Here is a 24,753-nt window from a genome sequence, read left to right as displayed (position 1 = left end):
CAAGTTCTCGATATCAGAATGCTTTTGGGTCATTTTTGACTTGTAGATGCAGAAGAGTAAGAATCCCCAGAGATAAGTCAAGTGTTTCAGAGATACATACACACAGAGCATCATACTTTTTGAGGATTTCCTTTGGAACTCTGCACAGTTCTCTCATTTGGTCCTTTACAATAGCTGTCTTTCTACTCCAACTTCTTTTTTATTTTTGGCACTTAATGGAAATTAAAGGAGGCAAATAATGAATCCTCATGACTTGCAAAGTGATGCAGCAGTTTGGTGTTACACATACATGTATGTATATAAATTGAGGCAGCTAGGTGGTATGGTGTATAGAGTGAGTACTGGGCCTGGAGTCAGGAAGACCTAAGTTAAATCTGGTCTCAAAAACTTACTAGCTGGGCAAGTCACCTATCCCTGTTTGCCTCAGTTTCCTCAAATGTAAAATGAGCTGGAGAAGGAAATGGCAAACCACTCTAGTCAGTATCTTTGCCAAGAAAACTCCAACTGGGGTCCTGAAGATTTGAAAATGACTGAACAATATTTATCTGTCTACATGCTTTTCCTTCAAGAAGAGTGTAAGCTCCTTGAGGAAAGGGCCTGTTTAATTTCTCTTTTCATATCTCCAGCTTCTAGCTGAGTATTGTCCCATTTAAAAAATTTTATTGGCCTACAAACTCCTAAGAGGCAACTAGCTCTACCAATGCAGATGGCCACCTGCTCTGCCACTTATGGTCTTAGAGCAGGGGTTCCCCATATACCCAGAATAATTTCAGGGGGTTCATAAGTGTATCCCATAAACTTGGAGAAAAATTACTTCTTAATTTTCATCAATTTCTAAATAAAGTTTAGCATTTTCTTCAATTATTTAAAGATATTACTCAGGGAAGGGGACCATAGACTTCACTAGACTACCAAAAGGGTCCATGAATTGCAGCAGTAGGGGAAAAAAGCTGGTGGTAACTGCAAAGACTTGCCAGTCACCATGAATCAGAGGCATGACTTGAATAGTGGTCTACCTGATTGGAAGACAGCTCTTTATCCACTATGCCAAACTGAATAGCACATAGTAGGCACTTAATAAATGCTCACTGATCTTAAGCAATATATATTAAATCCCTTGACTAGGTAGCAGCTATATAGTGCTTGCTTTAGGACCTGTTATCTCATTTTTTTATGACAACCCTGAGAGGTAGATGCTATAATTATCCCCATTTTACTGATGAAGAGATTGAAGGTAAGTGACTTTGGTGGGTCACACAGCTAATGGGGGCAGCTAGGTGACACAGTGGATAGAGCTCTGGCCCCGGAGTCAAGAGGATCTGAGTTCAAATCACACCTCACTTAGCTGTGTGACCCTAGGCAAGTCACTTAACCCCAATTGCCTTAAACATCATAGGCCAGCTCCAGTCATCCTGATGTATAGCTTGCCACTGGACCCAGATGGCTCTGGAGGAGTGAGATTGGTGACCTTGCACAACCCTGCCTCACTTAAATCCAATTCAGTGCACATCATGACATCTCTATGTCTCGGTCTTCTTGGAGAATGTTGGACAAACAACAGCACAGCTAATAAGGGTCTGTGGCCTATTTTGAACTCAGGTCTTTCTTCCTCCAGGCGCAGCCCCCTATGCACTGAGCTACCAAAGGAGTGGAGCGATTCCTAAAATCCTGTTGCTGAACTGAGGGGTCACAGCGAGACGCTTCTCCCATTTTCTCCTCTCTTCCTCCTCTGTATCGTCCGTGTACTCAAGTGACTGCTAATAAAAAAATAATCATAGTTTTGGCCTGCCCGGATGAAGGCTGCAGTCACTGATGCCTCAAGTGAAGAGGGCAGCGGGCTAGCTCTGCACCAGACTAGAAGCTCGCTGAGGGCAGCGCACACAATCCCTACACACCCAAGCCTGGCCCATCATGTCGTAGTGGGCTCGGGGGCCGGTTCGAATGTTCAGTGCCGAGGTCCAGTTGGGGGACCTCGGTCAAGTCCCCGTGTCCTAATGGGCTGCTCCTCCCCGTCGGGGGGGGGGGGAACGTCAGGAGGAAGAGGCTTCAGGAGACCCACTAACTCAGCACAGGGCTTTCGTTGAAGTCCATTCAATGACCACGAAGGACAAGGTGCGCGAGGAGCTGTCCTGGACTGAGGGGCGCCGACCTCGCTTCGTCGCAGGCAGGTCAGGCATCCCCCCCTCACACCCACCCATCCGAATTCCGCCACCGGACTCCGCCCCGGGGCGTGCCCGGCGCACTGACGTCAAGGTCGCGCGCTGACGTGACCGGGGGCGGGGTCTCTCCCTGCGCCTAGTTCCAATATGGCGAGTGGCGGCGGCGGCGGCGGTGCCGGGCCTGGGGCCGGAGCCGGGGGCCGAGGGATGAGCGGTGCCCGTTGGGGCCGCGCGGGCCCCACCGCGCAGGAGAAGCTGCCCGTGCACGTGAGCGCGCGCCCTCCGCCCCTCCTGACCCGCCCTCCCCCCAGCCCCCGCCCGCATCCCATAGCAACCGCCGCCTCCCCTCCCCCCTGCCGCTCGCGCCCCCGTGGCCCCCTCCCCTCACCCTCCCCGCACCTGGACCCGCCCTCCCTCTCCCCGCCCCATGCTCCTTCTCTCTCGGCTTAGCCCCCTTCTGTCCTAGTGCCCTCCTCTCCCCCCCTGCAAAGCCCCCCACCCTACCTCCATTCTTGCCCTGCCCCTGCACGTCCCCATTCGGGGGTCCTCTTCTCCCCTCCCCAGTATTCCCTTACCTCCTCGAGGTTTCCCTCTTCTCGTCTCCCCCCTTCACAACTCCTGAGACCCTCCTTCCCTCACTGCACAGCCCCTCCCCAGTGCCTGATTCCCCCCTTACCCCTTGCCCAGCACCCCGGTCCTCCTCCTCTTGTTCAACCCCTCCCCAGTGCCCAATCCTCGCCTTCCTCCCCTCCAGCCCCTCCTCATTGCCCCATTCTCCCCTCGCTCCCCGCGCAGCCCCCAGCGTCCCCATTTCTTATTCCTTCCCTGCACAGACCCCCGGGGTCCCTATTTCCGCCCCGCCCCAGCGCTCCCCTTCTCCTCTGCCCCCCCCTGCGCACCCTCTTCCCAGGGCCCCTGTCCTCCCTCCATCCTGTTCCTTCTGCACAGCCCTCCCCAGTGTGCCCATTTTCCCTTACCCTCTTCTTGCTCAGCCCCCCAGTACCTCTGACCTCTCCCTCTCTTACAGTCTCTCCCCAGAGGGGGGGCCCCGTTTCCTTCTGCCCTGCACATCCCCAGGACACCACCCCTCCCCCATCCTCAGCCCCTTTTTCCAATATAGCCCATTCCTCCTCCTCTCTGGGGATGGGCAGGAGCCCAGCTTTGGGCACAGCGGCCTTCCTAGCGGCGTCTCAGTTCTCCCACCTGTGGTCTGTGCCCCCTTGCGTTTCATTGCTACCTCCCTGCCCAGTCTAAGCGGCCCTTCTCCACCAAAGTTCGGGTGCCTTCTCCCCTAGGCTGGCAACCTCCTTCCTACCGTCCTCCTTTAGATGCAGCCCCCAGCCGGCATCTCCCAGAGTTCTGCTGGCCTCACGTTTTAAGGCTCTAACCTGACCCTCTTCCCTCTTGTTCCAAGCTCCTTTCTTCACCCCGGTGGCCCTTTCCTTCCTTAAACTCTAGCCCCTCTCCTGCAAGACCTAGCCACCCTTACCTCCAAGGCCAGGCCCAGGTTTTCTCCCACTCAGTTCCCCACCCCCTTCTTCTCACCTTTCAGTGGTTCCTGTCTCTACCCTTCCCCTTGGCTTTCAGTTTCCCCTCTTGGATCTTGAAGGCCAAGATGCCTTCTTCCTTCCACAACCCCACTGTGTACCTGCAGGTAGAGGATGCCCTCTCCTATCTGGATCAGGTGAAGATCCGATTTGGGAGTGACCCTGCCACCTACAATGGTTTCCTGGAGATCATGAAAGAGTTCAAGAGCCAAAGGTAATAATGCTGGAGTCCTTATATAAGACACTGGCCACTAGCTCACTATGGAGGAGCACAGAATTCAGAGCTGGAAGGGGCTTAGGGAACATCCAGCCCAGTTCATTTTCCTTATGTTAAAGACTGGGAAATTGAGACTCTAGTTCACAGGGGTAGAGAGGCATCATGGGGCAGTAGATAGAGTACTGAACTTGGGAGTCCAGAAGACCTGAGTTCAGATCCAGCCTGAAATACATACTAACTGCATCCTTGGCCAGGTCACTCCCAGCCTTAGTTTTCTTTTCTGTAAAATGAGGGTGATGCTTGTATAATCTGCCTCACTGTATAAAAAGTATTATGTGAATAACATTTGGGATCAAACCAGTTTCTGTGCTATGAGCTGGAGCTGAAAAAAGAAAAGCAAAACCAGTTCTTGCTTTCAGGGAGCTTATATTCTAATGGGAATGACAGCATGTGCATATATGCCTTTAGGCATGATACAGACAAAGTAGACATTAGGTAACCTTAGAGGGGAAGACCTTCAAGTGCTCTACATGTTATCTCATTTGACCCTCCACAACCCTTTGAAGTAGGTGCTCTTATTTCCATTTTTACAGATGAGAATACTGAGGCAGAAAGAAGTTAATTAACTTGCTAGTGTCACACAGCTAATAAAAGACTGAGTTGGGATTTGAACCCTGGTTTTCTTTGAGTTCAGCACTCTTCCCTACTGCACCCCCCATAGCTGCCCATATATGAGGAATAGCAGAGGCCAGCTGGGCCTAGAAGGTGATGATCTGTCAGAAGGATGAAAAGCTAGTAGGGGTCCAGGTTGTGAGGAGCTTTAAATGGCAGACAAGTTTATATTTGGTCCTTGGAGTAATAGGGAGCTCCTGGAGTTTGAGTTGGTGACCTGGTGAGACCTGTTTTTTAGGAGAACAATTTGTGGGCTGTCAGAGTTGGGGAACCCTGGAGGCCAGCAGGAGTGTAGGCCTGTTACCACAAGGCAAGGGTGCTAAGCTGAGCTTTGTGGTAAAAGGAGGAGGCTGGACTTTGATGGCCTCCAGAGCCTCTTCTGGTTCACCCTCTGTTCTAGAGATTGTTGACAAACCTCTTGGTGTTTTTTAAGCCTGGTCTCCCACCTCCTATGAGTTAGTTTGGGGAGGGGGGTTAGAGAGAGGATTTCAGAACAAAGGTGGTCTTTTTTTTTTTTTTTTGGTGAGGCAATTGGGGTTAAGTGACTTGCCCAGGGTCACACAGCTAGTAATTGTTAAGTGTCTGAGGCCAGATTTGAACTCAGTTCCTCCTGACTCCAGGGCCAGTGGTCTATCCACTTCACCACCTAGCTGCCCCAACAAAGGTGGTTTTAAATGATATCCATGGATTCTGGGAAAGATCTGTCAGTGAGAAAATATGAAGTGTCTCCTTTGGGCCCAGCACTGCACCAGGTTCTGGGAATACAAATGCAAAAAGTGAGTCCTTGTCTATGACCTTTACATGGGAGATGGCCAAGAAGGGGAGTTTGGTTCTCAGAAATTTCTGGGGTTGTGATTGGAGCCATTGGGCAGTTGATTATCATGCCCTTTCCAGAAGCGAAGGTAGCATTGATTTGATGACTGTTTCTAGAGCAGAAGTTTGGTAGAGACTGGTCTGGTATGAGTTAGATGAGTTTGCACTCACCAGTTGAGGGGAGGGCGGGGGCTGCAGTATATCTCTGGGGTCTGATCTAGAAGGTGGTGGTGTAGGTGAGGAGAAGGGCAATCGGTGCCCTTTTGTGTTCCTTTTTTTTTCTTTTGTGTCCTTTATTGCCGCCTTTACCATCCAGTTTATGAAACCTTTACATTCCAGAATTGGAGGTATTTCCCTCTTCAGGGATCCTCATTGCTGATATATCAGTACTCTGAGGGCCTTTAAAGCTAATTTAGTTCAGTTTAGCTAGCGTTTTAAGCACTGAATATTTTTCAAGCACTGTACGGGACACCTGTGACACAAGACAAAACAGAAACAACCTGTGTCTACACGCAGCTTTCTGAGTAATAGAACGACATCTTGGTTCTGTAGTCCTTCAAGACTTAGATTTTGCTTTTCTCATAATATTTCCATAAAGTGTATGTGGTGTAAGCATGACGAGCCCCAATTAATCGAGAAGGAAATTGGCTTTAGGAGGTTAAATAAATGACTTGTCAAAAGTCACATAGCTACTAAATGTTGCAGCTGGGATTTGAACCCAGGTCTTTGGTCTCCAGGTCCATGCAGTGCTTTTTCTGTTACTAGATGGCACTTGAGAACATAGCCTGGAGGGTGCCAAGGTTTCTGGCTTGCATTTGCTAGGGCTGTTTTATGGGCTTTGTGAGAGCTTCCTCCTGCCCTGTCAGGTGCCCTATCTGAGTTAGTTGGCCTGAAGGGACAGGGATTCAAAGCAGAGAGGCCTGTAAGGGACATAAAATGTCAGAGCCGGGACAGAACTTAGAATAGAGAATGCTGAATGTCAGAGCTGGAACGGACCTTAGGGACCTGGCCTGTCTTTCCAGTCTTAGACTTTACTCTTCTTGGCCTCTATAATCCAGGGATGCTGGCCTCTGTGGAGTTCCTCCCACAGGACCCTCCATCCCCAGGCTCCACGCCTTTTCCCTGGCTGTCCCTCCCTTGTGCCTCGGACTTCCTCGCTTTCCTGGCTTCCTACAAGTCTCAGCTAAAACCCACCTTCTGTAAGAGGACCTTCTTGGTCCCCCTAAATGCTGGTGCCTTCCTTCTGAGGTTGCCTCCAGTTTACCTTTACCCCATTAGACTGTGAACTCCCTGAGGGCAGGGACCCTCTTTTTCCTTTCTTTGTGTTCCTGTCATTCAGCACAGTGGCACATAGTAAGTGCTTAATAAATGCTTTCTGGCCGACTGTGAGTGACGTAGAACTGGGAAAGCCCTTAGAACGTTGACTGTCAGAGCCTTTTCATTTGACGGATGGAACTCGGGCCCAGGCAGGCCAAGTGGCTCGTCCAAAGATGTCTAGAGCCCAGTTCTCTCGGCTCTTAGCCTGCCTGTGTGGTGGGGCTTTGCCTCCTCAAGAGGAGAGGGAATAAGCATTTATAGAGCACCTACTGTGTGTCAGGCACTACATTAAGCACTTTTACAAATATCCCTCTCACAGTTTCTGATGTGGTTTTGCTTTATTTGGGTTTACCTTTTCTCATAGTAACTCTTTCTTGATGGTGAACAACGGGATAGTCTTTGTCTTATCCTCTGTTGTGTTTGGTCCCAAACTTCCACAGTCAGGTGAGCTGCCACACAGCAGGAGATCCTTTGGCCAATTTCTTAGAACCCAGCACTTACTGAGGAGTTCTGTCCTGAACTGTTCCGGCTGATGCAGGGTTTGATGAAGTAGTTTGAGATACTGGAGTGCTTTGGCACTCTGCAGCTCCCCATAGTGTCTGGTTGGCTCTCAGGGAGCGATGCTGCGGGATCACGAGATGGCTGTCATGACGGCCTGGGCCTCTGTCCTCTGCTGGTGCCCCTAGCCTGCCACTGAGGCCTGGGAGTGGCAGCCAGAGGTCCTGTGACTCACCTGCCCAGGGCCTGGGACCAAGACCCAGCTCTCTCTGCCTGCCTCTCTCCAAAGTTGGTGGGGCCATGGCACCTCTTGTAAGTAAGGGGCAGAGCACTCGAGACTTAGGGGCTAATTCACAGGCAGCTTGGTTGTCATGGAGAGTTCATTGCTTAATGCTCCTGCCCACTCCACTTCTTCTTGTTTTAGCATTGATACTCCTGGCGTCATCAGGCGAGTGTCTCAGCTCTTCCATGAACACCCTGACCTCATTGTTGGATTCAACGCTTTCCTTCCTCTGGGATACAGGATAGAAATCCCAAAGAATGGCAAGTTAAGCATTCAGGCCCCGTTGACAAGTCAGGTATGTTGAGATGGTTTGAGTGACTGAAGCATATCCAAATTACGTGCATAGATTTACAAGGAGAACAGAACTCTGATTTCCAGCATCTGTGAGTTGCTTTGATTGCAATTTAGAACACATTTTGCTACCTGGCCTCTGCTAATCAATTTTGGTTCAAACTAAAATAGTCGGAAACACCCACACAGGAAACCCAAAACAGTCAGTTTGGAGAATCTAAATACTGGCTGGATGTTGTAGTTTGTAGCCTTCACATCATGGATTGATTCTTCAGAAATGGGTTTTTATTTTGAATAGAAAGACCGTGCCAACAGCTGTTGTTAAATGATTTCATTTTGTAACTTCCCCTGTGACAGTTTCAAGGAAACTTAACTCATTTTTAGACATATTCTAGGTTGTAAAGCTTTATTCAGGCAGAGATCCAATAAAACGGTCCTTCATGGATGTGAGGCGACCCTAAGGCCTTGAAGACTCTACCAGTTATGTAGAGCTCCTTGGTACTTGTCTGACAAACTGGGACCTGGTGGTGAGGTCTGCTCATCCTAGGAGATTGGCTACCAGGAGATGAATTTTTTTGTCCATAGCATTTTATGGAGACCGTCTGTTGGGCATGGAGGGATTTGTGGAAGGAGATGTGCATTGATTAAGTCAGAGATTCTTTTTCTTTTTAAAGAGGTCTCCTTTTCTTACCAAGACTGGAGGTGCAGAGGTTGCTCATGGATCCAATCCCACGACTGACTGGCATAAGAACTTTGACCTGTTCCCTTTGTTTCTGAGCTGTTCATGTCTTTGCCCCTCTCCATACCAGGTGTTTACCATCTTAATGTCAGACTTAGTACAGTCACCTGATGGGCTTAATCCATTTCAGCTCAGGGCTCCTGAGCTCCAGATGTTCGAGTCCCAGGCTCTGGTACCTGGGATTACAGGTGTTGACCAGGATACCTGGAGCCTTGGAGTCATTAAGTTAAATATAGGTAAAGCTTTATTATATTTAAGTTGCAGGCACCTGCGCCTTGTATGCGAGAAATGTGACCCTGCAGAGTGAAGATGAGTTTTGTTTGAGGATAGATTAGAAAGGACCTGGAGCGTTCTATCTGTACCTGTCATTTACAGACACATTTGGTGCTGCAGTGCCCACCTCCTGCTCCTCCCAGGCTTTTGCAGGATCTGAGCTGGTAGAAAACCCTCTCCTGGTGCCTGCATGAGAGTGGGGTGCCTAAAGACAAAGAAAGTGGCATCTCATTGTCCGTGGGTGAGCTTGTCGTTCAGGACAGGTGAAGGGGTGAGAATCAGAATCACTCTTTTCGACAGCTTTGACAAGGGCTTGTATCCTAGGCAGCCTTTAGAGCACAGTGTGTCGGAGAGAATGCCTGGCTAGGGGAGAGGAGCCTTCAGGCCTTGGCACATCCTGTTCAGGTCCCAGCTCTCTGATGTGCCTTGGGCAAGTCAGCCTCTCTGACCTTCAGTTGCCTCCTATGTCTTATGGGGATGGTATAAGGCTTGTACCTCACAGGTTGTTGTGGAGATAAGTGAGACACAATTTATATCAAGCTTTCTATGAGCCTTATATTTAAAAACTGTTACTCTGTGACCTTGGGCAAATCACTTCCCTCTCTGGGCCTTAGCCTCTCCATCTGTAAAAGGAGGGGATTGAGTTGGATGATCTCTGAAAAACCTTTCCAAGGGGATAATTGCAGAGAGAGTTGTAAGGATTAGTGTTAAAGAAACAGCAGGATGATGTGTTTGAGGTTAGGGGAGGAATGCCTAGTTTTACTCTAGGTAAGAGATAGACTGTGACATTTGCTATCATTTCTTCAGAAATCTCCATTTAAAAAAAATCGGAGGCACATGACTTGTGAAATCATGAAGAGTTTTTAATTCATGTTTTTAAGCAACAGTTCCAGAGTCCAGAGTTTGTGCTTCTTAAAAAGAGATCATAGCTGGATTTATCTTGTGATAAATGAGGATTTGAGAATAACATTGCTCAACATATTTTTGTGGATCCATAAACTTAGCATCTTGTGCGGCCTGTGACTGTGTCTTTCACAGTGGAGTGATGGATATGACATTGAAAATAATTACTATAGACAGAAGTTTTGGATAAGCTTATATTAATTGATCAATATTATACCAGTAAGGGATTGATCATGTGTTTCCCCATCTTCTCAGGTCCCAGGCAGAGAGGGTGTCAGCATGCCAGTCAGCTCAAGCAAGAGAAAAGCCCCAAACGACACCTCCAAGGATTTTTATCCTTTTTTTGATAGAGGCGGGTCATTGTACATTAATCAAATCTAATTGGTTGACATGACTCGAAGGTGGGCTATATTATAATGAACTCTAGGGATGACATCAGAGAAAGGAATGCAGGACCCCTCACACAGTTGGTCTGGGTAAAATCCATTATCTAGGTGTGGTCTAATCCCATTAGTTAGTCCTTGGGCTGTCTAGACAAAAGAATCTACCTCTGCCCAAAGCTCCTTTTGTTTTCTTGGGTTTGTCCCAGATGATATTTGAAGAAGTCTCTCTAGGAGAAATGACTTTCTGCGTCCAGGTGGTATCACTGGGAGAATATTGGTGTTAGGAAGGTGGATTTCTGTGTTAGGGAGCATTGCCTTGGAATGATTGAAAACACTATGTTTTCCTAAATGCAGTTAGAGAGTCTACTCTCTTATTCAGCTTTGCGACCGATTTCTTATTCATTTGCAGTGCTGCCCAAGATAGATATATAATGAACTTACCCACTGCCTATCCAACTGCATGTTATAATTTTGGAAACAGGCATCTTGATCCACTATGTAAAGTAGTAGGTCTTTTTCTTTTGAATGGCAGTGGATCTCTGAGCAGGCACCGTGGTGTGCTGGGGCTTGGTAGCCATATGTTATCTGCACATAGCGTCTTGAAGCCTCATAATTTCTAGGGAATCTCTTTTCAGTTTGCACTTTGCCTAATAAATCCACCATTACAGTGGTAAGTACTCTAAAGTCTTGCATGTTGGTGGTAATCAGAGAATTGTTAATGAGCAAAATTGTCTCTGTGGCCATTAAGGAATTTTGTATTATGAAGAGCCTCTAAGTTTACTTTTTGTTCTACTGTGTCAAATACCTTTTTTATAATAATATATGGGGTTTTTTTCCTTTTTTTTTTTGTGGGGCAATGGGGGTTAAGTGACTTGCCCAGGGTCACGAAGCTAGTAAGTGTCAAGTGCCTGAGGCCAGATTTGAACTCAGGTACTCCTGAATCCAGGGCCGGTGCTTTATCCACTGAGCCACCTAGCTGCCCTCAAATACCTTTTTGTCATTGGCAATAAGCACAGTAGAATGTTGTATTTCCTATCTACCGAAATTAATTATGTGACTGAAGATGAGGTCCACCATAGAAAATTATCTATGAAAGCCTATCCATTCCTTTATTAGGATTTTACCAAGGATACTTTTTGATGCATGTGAAGACCATTCTCATAAAGATTTATTTGATAAATTACAAGTTATTACTTGCTTCGATTTTCTTAGTTGCCTTTTTGGGGATAACATCTGTGGGGGTTTTCCCCCTTGTTTTGGGAAGATTCTTCCCTTTAATAGATATCTTGATTATTAGTTCGTGCATGCTTTAGAAATCGTGTGGCCTCTGAATCAGTTCCTTCTGTGTTTGCTTGGTCAGTTTTAGCCATTCTTCCAGACTTTACCTTCTCAAGTGTCATTTCTCCTTTCTTACAGAGCACGTTGGATCTTAAGGTGTTAGAGTCCAAATGTGAGGGGTTTGGGTCATTAATTCTTTTAAAGTCAATTTTATTTTATTTTTAGTTCTGAATTTTCTCTCTCCTCTACTCCCACCTATTGAGAAGGCAAAAAATATATGTATAGTCAGGTAAAACAAATTCCTGCATTAACCATGTCCAAAAAAGAAAAAGAGAGAAAGAAAGAAAAGCAAAGATTTGCATTCTGAGTCTATCATCTTTCTATCTAGAGTTAGATTTCATGTTTCATCTTGAGTCCTTTGGAATTGTAGTTGTTCATTGTATTGATCAGAGTTCCTAAGTCTTTCAAAGTTGATTTTTTTTTTTTTAGTGGGGCAATGAGGATTAAGTGACTTGCCTAGGGTCACACAGCTACTAAGTGTCAGGTGTCTGAGGCCCGATTTGAACTTAGGTATTCCTGAATCCAGGGCTGGTGCTTTATCCACTGCACCACCTAGCTGCCCCGATTATTTTTAAAGTATTGTTTTTATTGTATAAATTGCTCTCTTGTTCTGCTCACTTCACTTTTTGTCAATTCATACAAATCTCAGGTTTTTCCAAAACAGTCCTCTTCATTGTTTCTTTTTTCTTTTAATTTTTTAAGCACAGCTTTAAAATTATTTTTTTTGTTCCAAATTCACTGTTTTTACCTTCCCCTTCATCCACTCAATGTGGAGGCAAGAAAAACAAAACTGATTACAAATATGCATAATCATGCAAAACACATTTCCTTATTAGCTCTGTTCCTCCCCCCCAAAAAAGAAAAGAACAAACAATGTGCTTCAGTCTATCCTTGGAGTCCTACCTGGTGGTGGATAGGTATTTCATCATGAGTCCTTTGGAGTTGTGGGTGGATCATTGTGTTGATCAGAAGAATTACTAAGTTTATCAGAGTTGATTATCTTTACAATATTGCTGTTGCTGTGTAGATTGCTCTCCTGGTCTGCTCATTTCACTTTGCATCAGTTAATATAGGTCTTTGTAGGTTTTTCTGAAACCATCCCCTTCCTCATTTCTTATAGCACAATAGTATTCCATCACATTTGTATATTACAGATTGTTCAGCCATTCCCAGTTGATAGGCATCCCTTCAGTTTCTAATTCTTTGTCACCACAAAAGAGCTTCTATCATTATTTTTGTATATTGGAGTCCTTTTTTCCCTTTCTTTGATCTCTTTGGGGAATAGCTTTAGTGCTATTGCTGGGTTAAAGGTTATATACAGTTTTATAGCCCTTTGGGCCTAGTTCCAAATTGTTTACCAGAATGGTTGGGTTAGTTCACAGTTCCACCACAGTGTATTCAAGTTTTTCCATAGCCCTTCCAGCATTTGTCATTTTCCCTTTTTGTCAATTTAGCCAATCTGATGGGTGTGAAGGTGGTACCTCAGAGTTGTTTTAATTTGCATTTCTCTAATTATTAGTGATTTAGAGTATTTTTTCATATAGCTATTGATAACTTGGATTTCTTCCTCTGAAAACTCTCTATTCATATCCTTTGACCATTTGTCAGTTAGGAAATGGCTCTTATTTTCATAAATTTGACTCAGTTTCCTACATAAATCTTAGAAATGAGACCTTTGTCAGAGAAATGTACCACAAATACTTTCCCAATTTCCTGTTTCTCTTTGAATTTTGGCTACTTTGGCTTTGTTTATGCAAAAACTTTGATTTTGTGTCAATTATGTTAATTTCATGTTACTTTTAATTATGTTAATTTTATGTCCTCCTGTGAACCTCTCTATCTCTTGTTTGGTGATGAACTCTTTCCCTATCCATAGATTTGACAGCTCCTCTTATTTGCTTATCATGCCACTCTTTAATGTTTAAATTTGCATATTATCCTGGTATGAGCTTCCACTGTTATTAAGTACTGAATGCTGGGGACATTAAGACAAAGAAGGCCCTCAAGGAGCTTATGCTTTAACTGGCTGAGGCAGCACATAGAGGGGAGTCCAGGGAGTCCTGGTCATGGTTCAGGAGATTATTTTTGGTGTTTTAGTTTAGAAAATTACAGGGATGGTCTGTGGAGTCATGTGAGTTGATTGATATGCCCTGTCCAATAGTAACAGTGGAATTGATTTATGTATGAATTGTTGTTGTTGTTAGTCCTTCATTCTCTTTTTCTTTTCTTTTCTTTTCTTTTTTTTTTTTATGGGGCAATGGGGTTAAGTGACTTGCCCAGGGTCACACAGCCAGTTAAGCGTCAAGTGTCTGAGGCCGGATTTGAACTCAGGAACTCCTGACTCCAGGGCCGGTGCTTTATCCACTGCGCCACCTAGCCGCCCCTAGTCCTTCATTCTCAAAGAAGACCATGACATCAGGGTGGTGTCATGACTTGCAGTGAATTGGGTTTAAGTGAGGGAGGGCTGTGCAAGGTCACCAAACCTCACTCTCTCCTCCAGAGCCATCTGTGTCCAGTGACAAGATATACATCAGGATCACTGGAGATGGCCCCAGATATTTAAGGCAATTGGGGTTAAGTTATTTGCCCAGGGTCACACAGCTACCAAGTGTCTGAAGCGAGATTTGGACTCAGGTTCTCCTGACTCCAGGGCCAGTGCTTTATCCATTGCGCCACCTCATGTATGAATAGGGGGAAGTGGGAAGAGGAAGGTTAAAAAAAATTGGTTTGGGTGGAATATAAAATATGGCTGGGGCCAACTAGGTATATTCAACCATGTGAATTTGTACTTATTAATCACGCTAGGTAGGGTAGGTGTTCCAAAGCTGAGTGGGTTCAATCTTCTGGGGGTGTGCAGGAAGCCGTGGCAGCTGCTTTGGTTCCTTTTTTCTAATAACATATCAACTTGTTTGTCATTGGATAAAGATGTCCCATTTAGAACATCAAGAGTTAATTTCATGTTTATAAGTGGTCTAAATACTATATGGTTCACGTTTTAAAAAATTGCTTACAGATCTATGGTTTTACAAAATATTTTCCTCACAAGAACCCTGTGCAGCCTGTGTTAAGATTCGCATTTTACAGGTGAGGGAACAGTGAGTCAGAAATGACCATCACTTGACCCCACAGTCTACTTGCCAGGGCTCTTAATTACTGATGATAATGACAATGATAATTCTTCATTCTGTAGCTATGTAAGGTTTATGGAGAACTTTCCTTACAGCAGTTCTGTGTGGTAGGTAGTGCTGATGCTATTATCCCCATTTTATAGGTGAAGGAGCTAAGGATTGGATGTTAACTTACCACATAGCCAGTAACTGTCGGAGCTTTATCTCTTTATAGCAGCTCCATTTTCCCCCATTACCATGCATTCTCTCAAAGCTAACCTCACATATGGGTAAGTATTTTCCAAAGAAGAAAGAACTGTGTGATTGCATGGTATTATTATTGTTTGCTAGGGAAAGGTGGGAATCAAAGGAATTAAATTGAGCTCCATGCTGTGAAAATGCATTTTAGTGCTCGCTGAATGTTCCTGCAACTGGACTTTCATAGTTGGATCTTGACAGAAAATATAGTCTTACATTCAGAGAGAACTATAAATACTTGTAGTTACTGCCCTCGTCTATTTGAGACCTGCTTCCAGAATCACTGTAAACAGGTTTTTCATTTTTTTTTTTTTGCCCTTAATAGTTTAGGAGAGGAGAGTACCATGACACTGGGGAGGGACTCGTGAGGAACTCCATTTTGTAGCTTCTGAACAAAGGTTTATATTTCTCCTGTAGCCTAATCTTAAAGTATCCAGTCTTCCACAAATTCTCCCTTTCTTCCTTTCTGTGTTAGCTGTAGTATTTAATGTAGTGCTTTCCCTTTGAGACAGTAGTAGTCATGATGGCTCTTGAGGGAGGGGAGGAGTTAGCATTTATTAAGTGCCTGTTGCATGCCAGGCATTGGGCTAAGTGCTTTACAGATTATCTCATTTGATCCTCACAACAATCCTGTGAGGTAGGTATTGTTATTATCCCCATTTTACAGAAAAGGAAACTGAGGCAGACTGTGATTTAAGTCACTTGTCCAGGAGCACATAGCTAGCACATGTCTGAGGCAGGATTTGAACTTAGGTCTTCCTGACTCCCAGCCCAGCCCTCTAAACATTATGCTACCAGCTGTGTCTGTCTCTCTCTGTCTGTCTGTCTCTGTCTGTCTGTCTGTCTGTCTCTCTCTTTCTCTCTCTCTCTCTCTCTCTCTCTCTTTTTTTTTAGTGAGGCAATTAGGGTTAAGTGACTTGCCCAGGGTTACACAGCTAGTAAGTGTTAAGTGTCAGAGGCTGGATTTGAACTCAGGTACTCCTGACTCCAGGGCCGGTGCTCTATCCACTACACCACCTACCAGCCCCCAGCTGTCTCTTGAGAAAGTATTTCATTTTATTTTATGTATTTTTAAAGCTTAAATTTTTTTTTTCAATCTTAATAGTATTTTTCACAGTTACATGTAAAGATAGTTTTCAACATTTCTTTTTATAACATTTTGAGTTCCAAATTTTTCTCCCTTCTTCTCTTCCCTCCCCCCTCTCCAAGACAGAAAACAATCTGATATAGGTTATATATGTACAATCACATTAAACATATTTCTGTATCAGTCATATTGTGAAAAAAGAATCAGAACAGAAGGGGGAAACATCAAAAAAAGGGGAAGAAAGTAGAAATAGTATGGTTCAATCTGCATTCAGATTCCACAGTGCTTTTTTCTGGATGTGGAGAACATTTTCCATCATGAGTTCTTTGGAATTGTCCTGTATCATTGTATTGCAGAGAAGAGCTAAGTCTTATCACAGACTGTTATAGCTAGATGGGATCTCAGATCATGGATTGTAGAAGGAACTTTATAATCTAGCCTAGCCTACTCAGAATTATAGCACCTCAGGGGTTGGGAAGGACCTTAGAAGGCAGCTATCTAGTCCAGCCTCTGTCTGTAATCCTTTCTGTAACTTCAGTGCAAGGAATCCTCTCTCTCGTCTTGAAGCAGTCTAGCAATGGGAAACCTGCTGCTTCCTAAGGTAACCTATTTCCCTTTGAAAGCTCTAATTGTTAGGAAGATTTTTTCTTTATGTGGAACTAAAATATGCTTCCATTGCTCCTAGTTCTCTCTGGGACAAGCAGAGCAAAGCAGATCCTTTCCCCGCATCATAGCCCTTCAAATGGCTCCCTCATATCACTCTTCTCACTGTCCCAGATTCACTCTGTTTTGTTGGTGTCCTTCCTAAAATGTTCCCAGACCCAAATGATGGTCTAAACATTGCCTGACTAGGGCAGAATACAGTGGGGCTCTTAACTTTTTTTCTGAACACTGTCTTTTGTGCATTCAAAGATTGTTTTATCATTTTTGATTCCTGTTGGGTTTGCAGTCCATTCAAAGATATGGGTTTGTGGTGTTTTTTTTTATAAATAAGAAATATCACTGAGTCACATCTCCCTGGTCCTGTACTTGTACAGTTGATTTTTTGATCCTAAGTGTTAGACTTTCCATTTATTCCTATTAAATTTCATCTCACTAGACTTGGAGTATCAGTTTAGCCTGTCAAAAGCTTTTTGGATCCTATCTGTCATCCAGTATGTTAACTTTCCCTTTTAGCTTTGTGTAATGTCATTTGAAGATTTGATAAGCATACCATCTGTGCCATCAGTCTCCCAGTGCTGAGACAGATTTCTGGACCACTCCATTGCACGCCTAACTCCAGACTTGACAAGAACAACAACTCCTGTGGGTCTGACGGTCATGCATCTAATTACAGATCTACTTGATCCTATTACCATCTACAGTTCATTTCTGTCTTGTCCACCAGAATGGCATGAGAGCTTTTGTAAAATGTTCTGCTGGAATTGAATGAATGAATACATTGTGAATGGAGCAGTTACTATGTGCAAAGTGCTGGGGATACAAAAGCAAAAGCAACACAGCCCCTGCTCTTCAGGAGCTCATCTAGTGGGGGAGGCGACACCTACGAATGGCTTCAGCTGCTGACAAGTCAGATGGAAATTCAGGTGTTGACTCTTTCTCTAACATTCTTTTCTTTTTCTAACCTAGCTATCTCCTCTTCTCCCAGAATGAGCTCAGTCTGGCAGGACTTGTTCTTGTTGAAGTTAGGTTGTTTCCCATTTTAAATGGCTTCAAATCATTCCCTTAGTAATTTTAGAATTTCAAAAAGAATCCTGGTCAACTTTATACCTTGGATACTCCTTTTACTTCACTCCTCTGGGAATGGGGCTGATATTCACCCATTTCTAGCCCTCTAGTCCCTCTTTCTCTCTCTCTCTGATTTTTCACAGATCACTAATAGGGGCTCAGCCATCATATTGACATCTTTTGTTTTAGTTTTTTTGTGGGGCAATGAGGGTTAAGTGACTTGCCCAGGGTCACACAGCTAGTAAGTGTCAAGTGTCTGAGGCCATATTTGAACTCAGGTCCTCCTGAATTCAGGACCAGTGCTGTGCCACCTAGTTGCCCCCCGGGGCTCAGCCATCATAACTGCTTTTTCTTTCCACTGCATTTGTGTTGTTCACATGCACCTGGGCACTTGAATTCATCTCACTGATCTTGGAGTTCAGCTTTCTCTTAAGCATTTTTGTTCTGTCTTTCACAGTTCAAAGATCATTCTCCTTGGTGCAGAAAACAGAGACGATGTTGGAATTGCATTGTCTGTCTCCTTGTCAACCTGTTTTCTTTTTTTCTTCTTGGTGTTCATCCTTATTTTCTTGCCCTTGCTTTCATCTTCTGTAGCATGTACTGTTTGGTAAACTTTTAACTTTTTGTAACTATCTTGGGTCTTATGTGCTTATGAAGCCTGTGTAGTTTTTGATCAAACCCCAATGTTTACCAGAGTTGAATCATAGAATTTCAGAGTTGGAAGGTCCATCTAGACTCATTCCTGAAAAAGGAACCAACCAACCAATCATTAAACATTTAAGTGGCTACTATATGTCAAGCACTTTTTGAAGCATAGGAGTTACAAAGAGGCAAAAGACAACTTCAGCCCTCAAGGAGTTTATAATCCAACAGCTAATTTAAAAGCAGATGTGTTGCAAAGCAGACTATGTACAGGATAAATAGGAAATAATTAACAGAGAAAAGGTACTATAATTAAGAGGGATTGGGGAAGGATCCCATCTATAAGTGGTTATCCAACCCTTGGTTGAATATTCTCCATGTAAAAGTCCCCTTTTGGTCCTAGTTATTTTCTCTTGGTCCTAAGTCATTCTTCCAAGTGACAGCCCTTCAGATACTTGAAGACTGCTCTCAAGCTGAGCACTGCTGGTGCTCCATCTCTTCCCATGTCTAGGCTAGACATCCTTATCTCATGTCCCTCCTTTAGAGATTCTCTAGCTTATCAATGTCTTTCCTAATATGTGATGTCTAAACTAAATTTAGTACTCCAGATGTAATTTCATCACAGTAAAATAATTTCAGCTTCTCTCCTCTCCTAACTCCTTCCTACCTTTCTCCAAATTCATGACATTCGTACTGCCAACAAGTCCCTTGTTTGTGGGAATCAGGTCCAGAATACTGCAAGTTGCTCTTGGGGAAGAACCATTTCCACTTTTTGAAACAAGGTCACATTCATTGTAGGTGGTTGTGTTGATAGAAAGAGCTTGAGTGGAGATCTATTCCAGTCTACACCATAAAACAATTCCATCTAACACAAACAACAACTGACCTTTTCTTGAATTCTGAGCCAGCTAATTCTACCTTTGTATAGCTCTAATTGTTAGGAAATCTTTTCCTTACATCAAATATCAGTTTGCCTCTCAGGGAAATCAGTAAGTACTTGTTAAACCTCTGCCAATTGCCAGGTACCTCTAGCACTGGGGATACAGAGACAGAAATGATCGAAGCCCTGAAAGAACTTCGATTCTATTGGAGGGACGCTCTGCACTTAGGTATGAGACCAGAGACTGGGCCTCAGCTTGTGATTTCACTGGTATAGGGAACTCCTATGTGAGGAAGCTCCCTCTTCTTATTTTTTTTTAAATAAAAGTATTTGATTATTTTCCAGTTACATGTAGAGATAGTTTTCAACATTTGTTTATATAAGATTTCGAATTTCAAATTTTTCTCCCCCCTCCCCTAGACAGCAGGTAATCTGATATAGGTTATATCTTTATAATAACATTAAACATATTTCTGCATTAGTTGTGTTATAAGAGAAGAATCAGAGCAAAAAGGAAAAACCTCAAAAAAGAAAAACGACAGCACCAAAAACAAAAGAAATAGTATGGTCCAATCAGCGTGCATATTCCACAGTTCCTTTTTTTTTTTCTTTCTGGATTTGGAGAGCCTTTTCCATCATGAGTCCTTTGGAACTTTCTTGTACCGTTGGATTGGTGAGAAGAATCTAGTCTATCACAGTTGATCAACACATAATGTTGATGATACTGTGTACAATGTTCTGGTTCTGCTCATCTCACTTAGCATCAGCCCATGCAAGTCCTTCCAGGTTTCTCTGAACTCCTGCTCATTGTTTCTTACAGCACAATAGAATTCCATTACATTCATATACCACAACTTGTTCAGCCATTCCCCAATTGATGGGCAACTCCTCAGTTCCAATTCCTTGCCACCACAAGAAGAGCAGCTATAAATATTTTTGTATGTGTGGGTCCTTTTCCCTTTTTTATGATCTCTTTGGGGAAAAAGACCCCAAAGTGGGATTGCTGGGTCAAAGGGTATGCACAGCTTTATAGCCCTTTGGGCATAATTCCAAATTGCTCTCCAGAATGGTTGGATCAGTTCACAGTTCCACCAACAATGCATTAGTGTTCCAATTTTTCCACAGCTTCTCCAACATTTATTATTTTCCTTTTTTGTCCTATTAGCCAATCTGATAGGTGTCAGGTGGTACCCCAGAGTTGTTTTAATCTTCATCTCTCTAATGAATAGTGATTTAGAACATTTTTTCATATGGGAATAGATAGAAGCTCCCTCTTATTATTCAGGTCAGCATCTTCTCTGTAACTTGTAGTCTTAGAGAGCTGGCCTAGATCAAGGTCAGGTTTGTATCAGAGGTGAGACTTGAACCCAGGACTTCCTGGCTTTGAGATCAGCTTTCTGGCTCTCATAAGAATGTACAAATTGAGTATAAAGTCATGTTAGGGGTTAGGAGACAAACTAAAGGCCTAGTGTAGGTAGAAGTGTTGAGTTGAGCTTTGAAAGAAACTAGGGATTCTTTGAGGCAGAGCTGAGGAGAGGTAGTGCATTCCAGACAACAAGGAGATGGAAGGTCACTAGTGAAGAAAGCAGGAAGGCCAGAGTATAGTAAAGGGAGTGATGTCTAATTAGGCTGGAAAGACAGCTTGGAGGCAAGTTGTGAAGGGCTTACATGCCACACTGGCAGTTGGTATTTAATCCTAGAGGTAACAGGGAACCAGGGCAGTTTATTGAGCAGAGCAGTAATATGGTGAGTAATATCACTGTGGCAACTGTATGGAGGATGCCTTAGAGAAAGGAAGAGAATTGAGGCTGGGAAGACAGCTGTCAGGTATTGCAGCAGTTTGGAGGAGGAGAAGGAGGAGGAGGAGGAGGCGGTGGCGGTGACTTTAAACTAGGGGGTGGCCACCATGTGAGTGGACAGAAGGGGATAGAGGAGAGATGTGTTGTGGAGGTAGGATGGAGAAGGCTTGGAAACCGATTGGATTTGTGGGGTGAAGGAGAGTGGGGAGTACAGGAACCTGGGTAAGCAAAATGATCTTAGAAGCCCCCAAACAATTAGCTGATTTGCTTTAGTCACAGAGAAAGCTTTGGCAGGTGTCTGGATTGTGGAAGTCCTGTACCACTGCTCCAGCATCCTGCCTCCATGCTTAGCTCATGGTGCAGAATCTACACTTGTTAACCTTCAGGACAGGGAGTCAGGAGCATACTTCAGTTACCATATTAACACCCCTTTCCCTGCCATCATGTTTTCTCCTCTTTTTCCTGAATTTCTGCAGTTAATCACAGTATATAACTCTCTCTGATCCTTTGACAAATTGTTATCTATATCCATGGAGAGATTCCCTATTAGAAACCTCTTCACACTAACGAAATCACAGCTCTTGCTCACACATCTTCCTTCCTCTGTCTGTACCTTTTTTCCTGAAGCAGATTCCAGTCCTGGGTTGCAGCAGGATGAGGGGATATTTGTTGTCAGCTTTGGTTTCTTGCAGTAAGATCCCTATTTCACTTTACTTTCTATCCATTCTTGGTGTACTGGTGCAGTCCCATCTGACTGAGGCTGGTGTATTGTGGTTGACTTCTTTCTTGACCTTTTTGTCTCTGTGAATGTGATCTTTAAAGTCAAATGTATTTCCTTGCTTTGACTTCTCTGGTATGTCTTTCTTATTGCTTGTGCTCACTGTATGTGCTTCACTTGTGATTCTTAATACCTGTATTCTCCTTAATGGTTGAAGCCTGTTATCCCTTGGCCTGGCACATTTACTCTTCATAAGATTTGCAAGTTTCCAGGCAGATATGCTTATGTTTTTATTTTTTACCATCATTTGTTAGTTGCGATTTCTCCTTGGTCTTTTATTCTTGTATTTTAAGTCCTGGATAAGAAATCCAAATCCTGTTCTCAGTTACCACCTTCTTAACCAGCTGCGCCCTTAACTTTAGTTGATAAGACACTGCCTTCACCCCAAGTCTTCTGTTTTGTGCCCAGAATAGAAAACAAGACCTGTCTTGGTGTAGGTAGTTTTGTTTTCTGCAAGTTTGGGGGAATATCTTTATACATACATTGATCACCAGAAATGCATAGTAGTCATCAGGCTTGATAAGCCTTGTGTAAGAATATTTTAAATGACTAGCCTAATTTGGGGGGACTAATCTGACTGGGGTACTTAATCTGGAACTGTTGACTGGCTATCTGACTGCTATTAATTTAATGTGGGCTGTTTGTAAAGTTCCACCACACTGCTCCACTCCCAAATTGATAAGCCAAATATTAAGAAGCCTCTTACCTCAATAATCAAAGCAGTGCTTATTTATGAGATACTATTGAAAATTAAGAATACAGGGAAATAAAATATACAACCTGACTGCATTTTGGCACTTCTCTTTCCACTGAGTCTCTTTGGAACTTCTTGAATACAATGAGGGCCTTAGCCGCCGCTTGCCTCAGGGCACGTTACACTTTCTGTGGTTTGTAATAAGGCCTGTAACCTTTTTAATATAATAAGGGCCTTAGCCGCACCCCACCTCAGGGCACTCAGGTCCTTTATTCTAACTCCAAGCCCCTTTCACTTTGTAAATCCCCCTGCTTCTAACTTTCCTCCCCTTACTGGCACTGCTGAACCCCTGTGTTTCTCTCTCACTGACCTTCTGTCTGTCTGCTCCGTCAGTCTGTCCTTCGGCCTCTCTTTTCCCTGCTCCTAGTCCTTCTCATCTTCTTCTGCGTCCTTGTAGCCCCGTCTCTAGTCTGCGGTGCTCCAACCTTTTTAATCTCGTCAGCCGCCGCTTGACCTCTTCTCTGCCTCGTCTCTCCGTAGGAACCCCTGAGTCTTGTCCGCAGGCCTCCAGTCCTCCTGTCAGCCCCCGTACCTTGTCTGACCCCCTGCTTCTAACCCCCAGGTCTATATATACCTTTTCTTCTCTCCACTCAAATCTCGGGGCTTCCTGCGCCCCCACAGACCAAGCTAATCCGCTAGCCAGGGCTGTGGCTGGGGGGGTGGGGTGGGGTGGGGTGCGGTGCTCGAGCAGCTCATGCCTCAGCACAGGCTATCCGTAATCTCTCGGATAGCTCTACTCAGGTCGGAGGGAGCTGGGGGCTTTTTTTCCCCAGCTGTCTGACCTGGCGTCTTGTACAGCCCACGGGCTTTATGGCTCAGCTGAAGCAGATGGGGAGGGGAAGAGACCCTGAGGGCCTAAGGCTTTCTAATCTCAGCCTAAAGGTAGGGTCCCCAAATCAAAATAAATTTCCACACTTGGGAACATCTTCAGTTCCAAGATAATGCCCTGGGAAGACCACATGGCTCCTTTTTATTAGCTCCACATACAGCTAGCTCCTTAGCAGCCAGTAGCCTATTGCTACTATTGGCATCTTTATGCAAGCAATATTGCTTTTCTAGACTCAGGTATATATCCACACCATTATCCCTTCAAAGTATACACAAAGTGGCTCCTCCTCAGAGGGCCCAGCTCCATCCAGTCTCATAGCTATTTTATTGCATTGCTTCAAAGAATTGTGCTCCTTTTTTCTTCTTTTCCTTCTCTTTCACATTCTTTCTTCTCTTTGCCTCTTTGGGCTATTAAAAAAACCACTTTATTCTTCTTTTTGGTTTGTTTTTCAATTTTCAATTTTAAAAAATTTTCCATTTTATTTTTCAGTTTAACAAGAAATTTTCTCTCCCTCCCTCATCTTTCTCCCTTTTTCTCTCCCCAAAAGGAGAAAAAGGGAAATATAACTCTTGTAACAAATATAAACAGTTAATCAAAATAGTGTCCCATATTGTTCATGCAAAAGAATGTATGTCTCATTTTACATCTTGAATCCGTCACCTCTCTGTCAGGAGGTGGGTATAGTTCATTATCAGTTGCCTGGAATTGTAGTTGGCCTGGTTAGAGTTCTTAAATCTATCAGAGTTGCTTGTCTTTACAATATTGTTATTCTTGTCTAATATCTTCTCTAGGTTTTGCCCACTTCATTCATGTTGGTCTTCTCAGATTTCTTTGTCCTTTCCAGATTTCTTGTCCATTTCCTATCACATAATAGTATCATTTTCCCTGACAACTTGGAAATAGATCCTTCAAGTATTTTCAAACTTTGTCTCAGGAAACAAGCCTCAAAATTTGACATATGTGACTATTTTTTGGTAGCAACAGAAACACCAACACAATGCATTCCCCAAGTCATTGCAGAAGTCTCTTTGTTCTCCATATTCGCTGAAAGTAAGATCCTCACTTTTCTCTTGTTCTCATCAGTAGCTCTTGGGGTTAACTTCCATTTATAGATGAAGAAACTTGCCAAGATAGAGGGACTGAGTTACCAAAGATGACACAGCTAGTTAGTTCCAGAACTGAAACTAGAACCCTATTTCCTGCCTCTTGGTCTAAGGACCTTTCCCCCATGCCATGTTTATACAAGTTACTCTTAGAAGCTTCATCTTCCTAGCTTTGTCCTTTATGGTGATTTGGGGTGAATGGCACCATAGTGAACAGAGCACTGGAGGGTGTTGTTCAGTTGTGTCAGACTCTTCCTGACTCCATTCGAGATTTTCTTGGCAAAGATACTGGAGTGACTTGAGTTCAGATCCAACCTCCGACACTTACCCTGGGCAAGTCATTTAAAAAAGCAAC

General features: G+C 44.0%; 1 protein-coding gene across 1 annotated transcript in view; it reads left to right on the top strand.

Annotated features, from left to right (window-relative positions):
- Positions 1-2,306: 2,306 nt before the first annotated feature.
- Positions 2,307-24,753, top strand: part of SIN3B (SIN3 transcription regulator family member B) — a 55,766-nt gene continuing 33,319 nt past the window's right edge. The window contains exons 1-3 of the mRNA XM_043987844.1: positions 2,307-2,426; positions 3,814-3,920; positions 7,648-7,801. Coding sequence (XP_043843779.1) covers positions 2,307-2,426; positions 3,814-3,920; positions 7,648-7,801 — 381 coding nt within the window. The remainder of the gene's footprint in view (positions 2,427-3,813; positions 3,921-7,647; positions 7,802-24,753) is intronic.

Source organism: Dromiciops gliroides, chromosome 1 (genome assembly GCF_019393635.1).
Source record: "Dromiciops gliroides isolate mDroGli1 chromosome 1, mDroGli1.pri, whole genome shotgun sequence".
Classification (NCBI taxonomy): domain Eukaryota; kingdom Metazoa; phylum Chordata; class Mammalia; order Microbiotheria; family Microbiotheriidae; genus Dromiciops; species Dromiciops gliroides.
The sequence above is the reverse complement of the archived record's forward strand: the minus strand, read 5'-3'. Positions and strand labels throughout refer to the sequence as shown.